General features: G+C 41.7%; 1 protein-coding gene across 1 annotated transcript in view; it reads left to right on the plus strand.

The window, feature by feature from the left end:
- Msh3 (mutS homolog 3) overlaps positions 1-13,039 on the plus strand; it is a 126,584-nt gene that overhangs the window by 90,107 nt on the left and 23,438 nt on the right. The window contains exons 16-18 of the mRNA XM_059276401.1: positions 3,908-3,972; positions 6,076-6,192; positions 9,363-9,466. Coding sequence (XP_059132384.1) covers positions 3,908-3,972; positions 6,076-6,192; positions 9,363-9,466 — 286 coding nt within the window. The remainder of the gene's footprint in view (positions 1-3,907; positions 3,973-6,075; positions 6,193-9,362; positions 9,467-13,039) is intronic.

Here is a 13,039-nt window from a genome sequence, read left to right on the forward strand (position 1 = left end):
GGGCTTTGGACTTGACAGTTGTAGATATCATTATTAAAAACATTCTGTCTTTTCCCGTGGAAATATGCCATAATTACCTGTTTCGACAAGAAATTGGGATAACGTTTTATTAATCTTTCAATAAATTCAAGCAGCTTGATGTTACATGTGCCCTGTTACCTGTTGAAGATACATTACAGACATCATTTTCAAATCATGTGTCTTAACATTTGCATTGCTTTGTGTATGTTAGTGAAAGATTGCCAATTATATAGCTATTTGAAATAGGGAATTAGGATGAACAATAGTGTGCTTATCAGAATGCTCCAGACCATGTACATTTTATAGATTTAACCCCTGACTTAAGTTAGCCCATCCATCTCTGGCTAAAGTTCTGAGGCTGCTCTGCTCAGCAGAGATTTCACAAAGCCTGTTTCACTCCGAACTCTGCACAAATATTTTTGAGTATTTAAACAGACATTGAATATTTAATTATATCTCTTGTTTCCGCCATGTGACACTTCCTCCAACAAGGCCACGCCTCCTAAAAGTGCACTCACTTTGAGGGCCGTTTTCTTTCAAACCACCACAGGTCCAAAGGGAAAAACCCCAAGCATCCCAAAAAAGGCAGGCCCACTGACTTGATCCATAATGACAGTTTTGGCTCTGCTCAACTGGACTCTAGGGTTTTTGGCAGAGAGATAAAAGTCCTCTCTTATCATCCCACAGGAACCTGTGAAATACGTTTCTGTCTGCCAGGAAGAGCCACTTGGCTTACTGACATGTGCCTATGGTGTGTACCACCAGACCCCTCCCTCCACACCCACCCCGACCCTAAACTTCCAGGCTGATCCAGTTCATAGGCTCCCCTCCTCCACCCCTGCAGCTCCTAGTTTCTACTAGTTTTTCTTTATAACCCAGGGGTGTTTCTCTGCTCCTGCTCTTCTCTCTGCCCCCAGTATGTATGTTACAGCTTGGATGGAAAGGTGTCTTGGCAGTTGGGAGCCAAGGACTATCACAAAGTTGTGCTGCACAACAAACCTCACACAAGGGATTTATTGGGGCGGGGCGGGGGGGGGGGGACGGATGACCCAGGAGTGTTGCTGCCTGAGCTCAGGAGAGAAGAAGCAGAGAGCTGGGCAGAATGGGGGGGGGGTGTTTAGGAGTTTAATATAGTTCCTTGGCGGAGGAGCAGGGGAGTTTTCAAGGGTGTCCTGGGATTGGAAGGCTTATTTGGCCTGATTTTGGGGCAAGCTCAGAGATTGGTGGGATTTTGTTTTCTTGTAGGGTTGGGGACCTGACCACTCTCCTGCTTCAGAGTTGTTTTCAGAAAAAAAAAAAAAATGCCACTAGGGAAGTCTGGGGATAGGGCCTGGCTGCTGGATCTCCTCAGGTAGGGCCTGGTCACTTGCATGCCTTGAGGGTTTAACGAAGTTTACATAAATATATACTTTGTATATACTAAGTTATACAAAGTTTACGTAAGTATATACTTTGTATAAACTTATACAAAGTTTACAAGGGAATATCTACCCACAGCAGGGCCGGTAGACTTGGGGTGAACAGCCAACACCCACTCTTGCCAGTCTGCGCTCTCCTCTCTGCCCCAGAAAGGCAGTCATGGCTGCTTTGGTCCTTGTTCCCGTTTTTTATAATAAAAACCTTCTTCCCGCCCACGGGCCTGTCAGATTGGTGGTTTCTCTGTGCCCTCGCTTACAACATGTCTGTCTCTCTGTTAAGCTTGTGAATAAGAAACATTTCAAGTTCCTAAGGGAAGGGAAGGAAAAAGTGAGGGAGAGGAGGAGTGGGTTACATGTGATGCTGAAGTAAACAGGAGGCAGGTGCTAGAGTGAGCTGAGAAGTCTGCAGCCTGCCTGGCAGTGACGGTGTGATGGAAGTCTAGCAACTGGGAGGCAGAGGCAGGAGGAGCGCAGTTTAGTGTTCAAAGAGTTTGAGATCAGTCTGGATTACAGCTTGTACTGTCCAGTTTTGTGTGTCGACTTGACGCAAGCTAGAGTCATCAGAGAGGAAGGAGCCTCAGTGGAGGACATGTCTCCATGAGATCCAGCTGTGAGGCATTTTCTCAATTCGTGATCAAAGGGGGAGGGTCCAGCCCATGTAGGTGGAGCCATCCCTGGGCTGGTGGTCCTGGTTCTATAAGAGAGCAGGCTGAGCAAGCCATGGGGATCAAGCCAGTAAGCAGCTCTCCTCCATGGCCTCTGCATCAGCTCCTGCCTCCAGGTTCCTGCCCCGTTTGAGTTCCTGTCCTGACTTCCTTCAGTGATGAACAGCAGTGCTGAAGTGTAAGCCAAACAAACCCTTTCTGTCCCAACCTGCTTTTGGGTCATGGTGTTTCATCACAGCAATAGAAACCCTAAATAAGACACATGTATCTAAAAACAAAATAAAACAAGCAAAGGCAAGGAAAGATTTTCAGCAAGCCTGGTAATGATGCCAGCCATGGCTGTCACGATGGAGCCCTGCCAGTCCCTAGAGTGGACCTTTGATAGCTACACCGTGATTCTCGTGGTACACCTTGTTTTTATGGGCTTTTCAAAATGTTCACCAGCCCTTCACCACCAACTCCCACGGGTTAGGATCTTTTCTTCCTGTAGCCTTGAAATTTGATATTTGCCTTTGACATAGCTCTCTCAGAATTATTTCATAAAATGCCAATGTGCCTTCACAGAGCATTTTTGAATGGAAGAATTATTTAGTATACTTAGTAGTTTTATTTTTTCCATCAATAATATATCTAAAGTTTGGCTTGTTTCCAATTTTTGTAACTACAGGGACATTTTTAGACTGTTAATTCTCAACTATAAAATTGAGTATGGGAGATTTGAAACTGTATTAATCAATTTCTATATATGAAGATACCATGTATTAGTTTCAAAATTTGCTTGGTGTGGAAATTAATAAATATTAACCATTAATATAAAAACTAAATATTTCTTTTCATGTAAAAATAAATCAAAGACATGACAAATATAAAGTTATATGCATATCATAAAACAGACAAATGAAAAACCTCATGAAACTATCACAGAATTAATCCAAGAGTTTCTGGATCTTACTGTGTAGAGTATAGATTTTTGAAAGTGTATCTGAACAAACTACAGATTCGAGCACAGGACACACCTACAAAGGAGATGAGGCTCAAGTCTGAGAAGTTTGCTTACAGAGGGAGCACGGTTGGATATATGGAGGCAGTCTTGCTGTAAGGCTTGGGAATGTTGCAGAAGAGGGGCCGAAAAGAACAGGAGTGCTGTATGGAAAGACCAGACCAGAAGTGCGGTGTTCTGGACGGCTAGCAGCCAGCTGTGGATGGAGGTGTGGCTCATAAGGCCCCAACCCTCCTTACTGAATGATTGGCAGTTGATGGCTTCTTGTGGGGGGGACCAGACATCAAACCTGTTCTGCTCCAAAGGGTAGTTCCAAACATGTGGTGGGGGAGGAGACAACAGGATCCCTGCCTGAGGCATGCTGGGTAGTCAGTCTAGCTGAAACAGAAGAGTGTCAGGTTCAGTGAGAGACCCTGCCTCAGGGAAGTAGAACAGAGAGTGTGATAGGGCAGAAAGCTGAACCAGCATCTTCTTCTGGCCTCCCGCTTGTATGCATAGGCTCATGCGTGCACACTGCCCCCTCACCCCATACACCCCCCACTCCCCCACCCCAGCACAAACACCCCACACTTTCATCAAATTTAATCTTACTGAGTAACAGAGTTCTTAAGATACATGGATAGTAATGAATGAAAGAAGTTATTAGAAAACACCCAAACTCTCCCAAGAATAATACTGGATTTATTTTGAATGTTTAGAATAATGTTTATTAAATTGTCACACACAGTTTCCAAGAAGCCTCATGATATGCTGTGGGTGGCTTCCCATTTAAATATCTCACTGTTCATTTGCATTTATTTTAGTTTATGATTGAAATGAAGAACTCGGCTGTATCTTGCATCCCAGCTGACTGGGTGAAGGTTGGAAGGTAAGTTTAAGGCATTTTTTTTTTTTTTTTACTTCTAGCATGAATTATGATGCGTATCTGAGATGCTAGACCACTGCCACCATGTTCTTGAAGCAAGAATACTTTTCCTCCATTGATTTTCTTATGAACTTTGAACCAAAGAGATGTTTGTCTTCAGCTATTTTTGTCATTCATTTAAAAATATTGAAGACCATATTTTAGTACATTTCCCCTTTGTCAATTACTCTTTCGCCCCATGACTGTGAGTATCAGGTTGAGAAATGCTCAACTGGAAGATGAATGTGGTGCTTTCGGCTTTTTGATGAATGCTGTCCCTGACATTTCTTTTAAGAAGCTGAAATCTCATTTTCTCCCTCACCGAGCTCCGTGTGTCTTTATTCTCAGTGTTTTCCTTGGCATGCAGTTATAATAGTTACTTCTTTTTGTAACTTATATCATGAGCTGATGAATATAAATGAAAACAGTACTAGAGAACCACATTCTGTCCTTCTCAGTCTCTTGGAGGGACAGGTTCAGGAGAAGTGTGCACTTTTGACTATAGCATACTACTTCTTCCTTACTGCTCTTCCTGCCTCTGTATGACTGGGGATGAAAATATTAACATTTACCCAAGATAATATTGGGGAGACTCCTGGCTGGTGGTGGAGTGGAGGGATTCTTATGTTAAGGATGAGGGAAATTTTGACATGGTGACGTAATGGCTAATAGTTTCTTATGTTAATTAAATAATGTAACTATTATCCATTGCCATGGCAACAGCTACTTTAAGCACAAGCATGGGTTTCTTGAATTCAAATACCTTGTTTTTCCCCTTATGCCACTGAAGCTGTAGATGTGAGTAGTCTTGACTTGGAGGATGTTTCCCATCCTTGGAGCATCCTTCCCTGTGTTGAATTTTGCCCTGTAGTACAGCTAATGAATGAAAGTGCACTTTATAAAAAGACGTTACTAATGCCCATATTATTCTGTAGAACAGAAACTGAGGTTCTGGCTAAACAACTGTAGAAGAAAAAGCTGTGGTAAAATGTTTGCCTAGAACTCTAGAACGTGCAATTGAGGAGCAACTGGCAAGGCAAAATATGGATGCTAGCATCTCCTAACCCGCCGTGACAGAACTGGCGAGGGCCCGTTACCATTTGGTCTGTTGTTTGGCTACCAGAGCCTTGGTATAAGGGTGAGTTAGAGTACCATCAGTTAGACCTTCAGTGTCCAACACTTAAGTTAGAGAGAACTATGGCAGTGTGACATAGGAAAGCAAAGACTGGAGTACTCAGGGCCTTGAAGAGCTCTTCTAAACCATATTTCCCATTGTTAGCATTCAACAGAAGTAGCATCCACTCTTGGGTCCCCGTAAAGGGTACTCTGCTAAACACTGTGTGAACTCAGCCGTGCCTGTGAGGAGGCACTCTACAGTCTTTGCTGTGGTGGAGCCCACGCAAGGTCTGTTCCATTTGGACAAGACATCAGATGCGTGGTCTGGTCAAGGCCTGGCCTAGTATCTCTGGCCGAGGAGCTAGCTCCCCAATACTGTCTACCCCTTCTTGATGGAGAGGACAGCTTACGTTCAAGCCTAGGGGAGCTTGTGAGACTTCTTCCCATTCAGGGCCACTAAAATTTTGAAAGTTTTAAAATTTTGAATTCATGCTCTGACCTTCTTTGTGATGCATTATATATTTCTTTTTGTACTGAATTATGCTGAACAGAAAAGTATAAAATCTCAGAAGTAATACGACCTCCACCAATGCATCCATCTTACTTTCACACATCTTTTTTTTAACTGCATTTTCTCCCAGTGTTTTTAAGCAAACATTTTTATTTAGCATGAGAGAAAGAAAAAAAAAAAGCCTTTACCAGTGAAGTAAGTTTCAACTCTGACTTTGTCATACAGTTGAAATTTTAAGAACATTTTAAAAGCTTTCTGAACAGAGTCCTATTGTTGAGAGTCAAGTTCGGGACCATAGTTAAAGAATGCTTTCTGTTTACAGCTGTTCGTGTTCAAGGCTCATCGGTGAATAATAACCGCTTTAATTTTCTGAGATGATGGCAGCACTGATTCTTATAACCTTGATTTCCTGTGTGTTGTTTTTTCCTTTCCTCTTGTAGCACAAAAGCTGTGAGCCGTTTCCACCCTCCTTTTATTGTAGAGAACTACAGACGTCTGAACCAGCTCCGGGAGCAGCTAGTCCTTGACTGCAGCGCTGAATGGCTTGATTTTCTAGAGTAAGTTCGCAGTGAACAGTACGCTCTGAATCTGTGCATCCAAAACAGTAGAGATTGCTGCTGTGACCTGCTAGAAGAGTGGGGATTTTCAGTCCTTCGAGACGTAAGCTCGAATAGTCTGATGAGAGAGACCAATATACTTCACTGTTGCAGGATTGTATTTTATGGCTAATGACGCTTGGTAGAGCCATTTTTTTAAAAAATTCCTCCTTGGAATTTACCCTTCTCACCTTTCTGCACTGCATAGGTACTGTTTTGACTTGATTATCTTCATCTATTTTTTTCCTAAATTTTTAATATTTTGTGTATTTTCCTCTAGGTTTTCATTTTTTTTTTAAAGGTTTTTTTTTTTTTTGGTTTTTTGCGCCTTTCCTGGAACTCACTTGGTAGCCCAGGCTGGCCTCGAACTCACAGAGATCCGCCTGGCTCTGCCTCCCGAGTGCTGGGATTAAAGGCGTGCGCCACCACCGCCCGGCTCATTTTTTTTTAAATTGTAATGACCATTTATGTACCCTCATCTAGATTTAGCAAATTTTTGCTTCATTTGGTTTCTGTCTCTAGTATGTGTGTATGTACATCTATATAAAAATACATATACATACATATTTCTGTTCCAGAGTTATTTGGAAGTTTTTCATAGTATTTCATCCCAAGTACTTATACATGCATGAAAATGACAATATCCTAACAAGGAATTTTAACACCATTAATACATCTAGGAAAATTTAACTATTTAAGAATATATTTGATGCATGCATGTAGTGCACATACAGACAAATAGTCATACATATAAGGTAAAAATAAATAAATCTTTCTGAAAAATAAATATATTTGAGTGTCCTCAGTGTTCCCTGTCCCAATTTTTAAAGAAAAGATCTAATTAACTCTTACACATTGCATTTGGTCATGCTTCTTTACTCAGTTTTAATCTAGAATAATCTGCCATGCTCTTCATTTTTAAGATACCGAATTTCCTTTGGAAGATGTAGCTAGAGTTTTCCTGCCTGGCCCACAGTCAGGACAAATCTCTCTCACCTGCCAGTCCCACAGCTGCTCAGACCCGACCAAGTAAACACAGAGGCTTATATTGCTTACAAACTGTATGGCTGTGGCAGGCTTCTTGCTAACTGTTGTTACAGCTTAAATTAATCCATTTCTATAAATCTATACCTTGCCACGTGGCTCGTGGCTTACCGGCATCTTCACATGCCATTTCTCATCGCGCGGCTGGCAGTGTCTCTCTCAGCCTTCCACTTCCCAGCTTTATTCTCCTCCTTGTCCCGCCTATACTTCCTGCCTGGCCACTGGCCAATCAGTGATTTATTTGTTGACCAATCAGCAACACACTTGACATACAGACCATCCCACAGCAGGAAGAGTCCTGGCCTTGGTCTTGAAGAGTGGCTCACATCTGGATTGATTGACAGTCATGCGTTCATATTGGCAGTGTTAGGCACTGGTGGGCAGCAGGCTGTGTGTCAGCTCTTGGGGAAACAGTAGTGTTTGTAGTCTGCTGTTTCCTGCATTGCGAACACTCCCAGCCCAGCTCATTTCCACCGACTCTGCTCTGAAGTTGGGAAGAGATGTTCATCAACTTCCATGTGATTGTGAGACTTTAGATGAAGTCACTCACTCCTCCTTTCTGAGCCCTGTGGCGTTAAATAGCATCGTTGAACATAATTTACAAGTGAATAAAGCGAGATGCACTTTAAGAAGTCAGTTTCTCACAGCGGGAGGGAGGTTATGTGCATGGATTGTGCTGGACCGTCACATACTCAAGCATGTGCTTTGACCTACCAGGGTCCAGCTGATGGAGGGGCATAACCACTGTGCGTTTGAAATTTGCACTAACTCTTACACTACTAGTGGAATTCCTTTCACTTATTTTGATGAACTTTAACTCAGGGGAAATGGGCTAATTAATATATATGTTCTGTCTACTCAGATAAATATGTATAAAGCATACTGTGAATGCAATTCTTAGTTTACAAATAATAGTAAAAATAAAGTTGCATGAAAATATCATTAATAAGCCAGGTAGTAGTGGTGCATGCCTTTAATCCCAGCACTTGGAGGCAGAGGCAGGTGGATCTCTTGAGTTTGAGGCCAGCCTGGTCTATAGAGTGAATTCCAGGACAGCCAGGGCTACATAGTGAAAGAAACCCTGTCTTGATAAACCAAAAAAATAAATAAATAAAAATAAAAGAAAGAAAACATCAATAGAGTTCTTTTGATAATAAAACAAATCAGAAAACAGAGATTTTCTTTTTCTAAAAGTAAGACAAAAATATGTAGGAAGAACTGATCATTAGAGTGATCTAACCTGATGCCCTTTATAAGTTGGGAAATACTGCAAATATTTTTAAGTAGCAAGTAGACTGACATTCAGCACTTCTGAAATTCACATTATATTACATAAATATTTTTCAAGAAAGGTGTTCAGTGTGACACCTCCCGCTCCATCTTCCTCTCCAGTTTGTGTAAGGGGTGTCCGAGTTGCATCATGACTTTATGAAAAAGGCAGGCAATTTACTCTTTTTTTTTCCCTCTAACTATGTACAGAAATTAGCACATTTCTTCCAACAAGGACATACCAACATCAACAAGACTATGTCTCCTAATAGTGCCACCTCGTATGGCCAAGCATATGACCCCAAGTTTATGGGGGTCATACCTATTCAAATGACCACAAAAGCTAGGTCAGTCTGACAGACAGTTCTGCCAGTTCTATGTGAGATACACTGAGACAGTTACTCCAGACTTGGGTGTTGCTATAAGGAAGAGTGCCTGGGGAAGCGGGCTCACCTGAGTAGTCCTTGATGCTGTGGGAGGGAACTGAATTCTCTGTTGAAATTTCTTTCCTGAAGTGAAATGTCACAGTCAGATGAAATGTGACTATAGTGTATATAGTTATATATGTAATATAATATGCTATGTTGACATCATCATATCAGGCTGTTTTAGGCTTTGTTTAGGCAAACAAAGTGGCTGAAGACTCGGCACCCAGTTGTTTTATCATGAAAGGTAGATCAGTCCACTGTCCCCTCCCGTACTTGTTAGATAGATTGGCTCATTTCATTTGTGCTTATGTTGCTAGTAGACGGATTGCTTGCTGCACAGCTGGCTTGGGGCAGGAAATCAGCCCGCTCATCTTGTTTCTCTTTCTGTAGGAATTTTGGTGAACATTACCACACTTTGTGTAAGGCCGTGAATCACCTAGCAACTGTTGACTGCATTTTCTCTCTGGCCAAGGTCGCTAAGCAAGGAAATTACTGCAGGTAATAGAGTTTTTCATTTCCGTCAATTAGCATGGTTTCAGGTCCAATGAGAGTATCCCATTAATCTGACAATTACTGTTATAAAATATTGCAGTTGTTCAGATGTGTTACACTCTTGTTAAATCCAGATATCACACATCTCTTAGTTTGAAAAACCAACTCTTTCCTCCTTGTTTTATGACTGAGTCAAATGCAGATGACTGGAGTACTCTAGAAGTAAATGTTACACTTGAGCTTTTAAGTTTATGTACAGTTTTAAAATGAAGTTTGAGGACTCTTTTTGCTCTGGGAAACTTTATAGCATATTTCATCTTAATTTTAAAAACTACGGTTATAAAAGCTTGTGTATGAACAAGGGACTGGGAAGAGAGAGATCCTGTCTCGGGTTTCTGTGCACTTTCCTGATCCCCCCGTTGAGAGTTGGATTCATGCCACTGTTCTTCATTGGCCTCTGAGCACCCCAGCATTCCTCATTTTCCTTTTCATAAAGGATGCTAGAATCTAATAGATCTAACTTTAAATAACTCTAATTGTAGTATATTATCTTTTCAATAAGTTGTTGTCTTTCAAAAGCATTTGTAAATGAAGCTACATATCTCAGAAAAATTAAGAGACTATTCAATGTCTGGCTTATTGTGAGGACTAAAAGAAAAGCCTGGGAGGCTGCTCCCTGGCTGGGCCTGTGGCCTGAAGTTCCTAGTGGACAGTCTGGCTTTCCTTACTTCTGTCATATCTTGGTTTCTTCTTTGTATTGTGTCAAGTTTTTCAAATATATATGCAAGTGTCTTATGATCTGCAATACATAGAGGGTACTAGAGCAGGGTTGTTTAGTGTACAGTGTTTCTTTGTGAGAGACAGTTGGATGCTTGAGTATATAAGCTATGTTCTCTAATTGAAGTATATTATTTTATTTTACTGCCCACTTGCAAAGAATACATCTACATTATTGGTCACACAGTCATGTTTAAAATAGATTCTTTGTGTCTCAGTTGTTACCTAGCTCTTTCTCATATCAAAGGGATTCCAGACTTACACAGTGTTGCCTTGTCAGTTACCTGTAAACACTGTGTAGCTGAATCTTCACTGTAGTGAACACGGAAGATTTATATCCTACTTATCATGTATTATTATGAAAACTTAGCATCTGCAGTCCCTTATCCCTTTGTGGCATCAGTAGTGAAGTGAGCTTTTCCTGGTGGTCTGTTTCTGAACGACGTGGAGACATTTAGTGTCTGTTTATGCAAGCTCTTCCCATTTGAAACGGAGTGTGCCCTCCTACCCCCTCATCCCTCTTTAAGACACCTTCAGGTATTTGCTGTGACTGGAACTGCCATCGTGGAAAAAGGACACAGAGATGATTATGAGGTTTGGCCCATTGCACCAAGTTAAGATTGTCATCAGAGTGTAAGATGGGGATACTGTTTTTCCTCTGTTAAACCTTGTGCAGTTTCTCTGGACATGAGTAGGCACAGTTAAGTTAAAGTCTTTGTCAGTTCAGGTATCTGAAGCTCTGGTAGACCTGTTTGTGTTGTGTGTCATTCCTGCTCATTTTTATAAGTCTTCTTGACTGCTGGTGAATTTTTTTATTAAATGTTTTCATTTATTTTTATATACCAACCACAGTTTCCCTCCCTCCTCTCTTCCTGTTCCCTCCCCTCACCTCCCACCTGTCCTCTCTGTCTACTCCCCCTCTCCTCAGAAAGGGGCAGGCCTCCCTTGGGAGTCAACAAAGCATGGCATATCACATTGAGGCAGGACCAAGCTCCTCCCTCTGCATCAAGGCTGGGGGAGGCATTCCTGCATGGGGAAGAGGTTCCAAAATGCCAGCACATATCCCGGGGACAGGTCCTGATCCCACTGCTAGGGGTGTGACAAACAGACCAAGCTACACAACTGTCACCACATGCAGAGGCCCTAGGTAGGTCCCGTGCAGGCTTCCTAGCTGTCGGTCAGTGAACTCCTGTTAGCTCAGGTCAGCTTTCTCTGTCGGTTTCCCCTTCATGATCTTGACCCCCTTGCTCATAGAATCTCTCCTCCCTCTCTTCAACTAGACTCTGGGAGCTCTACCCAGTGCTTGGCTGTGGATCTCTGCCTCTGCTTCCATTAGTTACTGGATGAAGGATCTTTGTTAACAATTAGGGTAGTCAACAATCTGATTACAGGAGAAGGCGAGTTCAGGCACCCTTTCCATTATTGCTAGAAGTCTTAGCTGGGGTCATCCTTGTGCATTCCTGGGAATTTCCCTAGCCCCAGGTTTCTCCCTAACCCCCAAGTTATCTCTTTCATACTCTCCCACTTCATCCCACCCTTAACTTGACCAACCCAATCCCTCATGTTCCCATCCCCTCATCCCCTCCACCCTGCCCACACCCCCAATTTACCAGGGAGATCTCATTTATTTCCTCTTCCCGGGAAAATCTGTGTGTCCCTCTTAAGGTCCTCTTTGTTAGCTAGCGTCTCTGGCGATGTGAATTGTATATAGCCTGGTTATCCTTTCTTTGCTTTACATCTAATATCCACTTATGAGTGAGTACATACCATTTGTCTTTCTGGGTCTGGGTTACCTCAGTCAGGATGATTTTTTCTAGTTCTATCCATTTGCCTGCAAATTTCATGATGTCATTGTTTTTTTACTGCTGAGTAATACTCCAAAGTATATCATATTTTCTTTATTCTTCGGTTGAGTGACATCTAGGTTGTTTCCAGGTTCTGGCTATTACAAATAATGCTGCTATGAACATATTTGAGCAAGTGTCCTTATGGTATGATTGAGCATCCGTTGGATATATGCCCAAGATTGGTATAGCTGGGTCTTGAGGTAGATTGATTCCCAATTTTCTAAGAAACCACCATACCAATTTCCAAAGTGCCTGTACAAGTTTACACTCTTACCAGCAGTGGAGGAGTGTTCACCTTACTCTACATCCTTTCCAATGTAGGCTGTCCTTAGCGTTTATGATCTTAGCCATTCTGACAGGTGTAAGATGGTTTCTCAGAGTCATTTTGATTTGCATTTTCCTGATGACTAAGGGATGTTGAGTAATTCTTTAAGTGTATCTTGGCCATTTGAGATTCTTCTGTTTAAATCTGTACCCATTTTTTAATTGGATTATTTGGTATTTTGATGTCTAGTTTCTTAATATACTTTGGAGATTACCTCTCTGTCAGAAATGGGTTTGGTGAAGATCTTTTCCCATTCTGTAGGCATTGTTTTGTATTATTGACTGTGTCCTTTGCCTTATAGAAGCTTTTCAGTTTCAGGAGGTCCCATTTATTAATTTTTGCTCTTAGTGTCTGTGCTACTGGTGTTATATTTAGGAATGGTCTCCTATGCCATTGTGTTCAAGGCTACTTCTCACTTTCTCTTCTATCAAGTTCAGTGTGACTGGATTTATGTGGAGGTCTTTGATCCACTTGGACTTGAGTTTTATGCAGGACAATAGATAGGAATCTATTTGCATTCTTCTACATGCAAACATCCAGTTATGCCAGCACCATTTGTTAAAGATACTTTCTTTTTTCCATTGTATAATTTTGGCTTCTTTGTCAAAAATCAAGTGTTTATAAGT

Source organism: Peromyscus eremicus, chromosome 11, assembly GCF_949786415.1.
Source record: "Peromyscus eremicus chromosome 11, PerEre_H2_v1, whole genome shotgun sequence".
In the NCBI taxonomy this organism is placed as follows: domain Eukaryota; kingdom Metazoa; phylum Chordata; class Mammalia; order Rodentia; family Cricetidae; genus Peromyscus; species Peromyscus eremicus.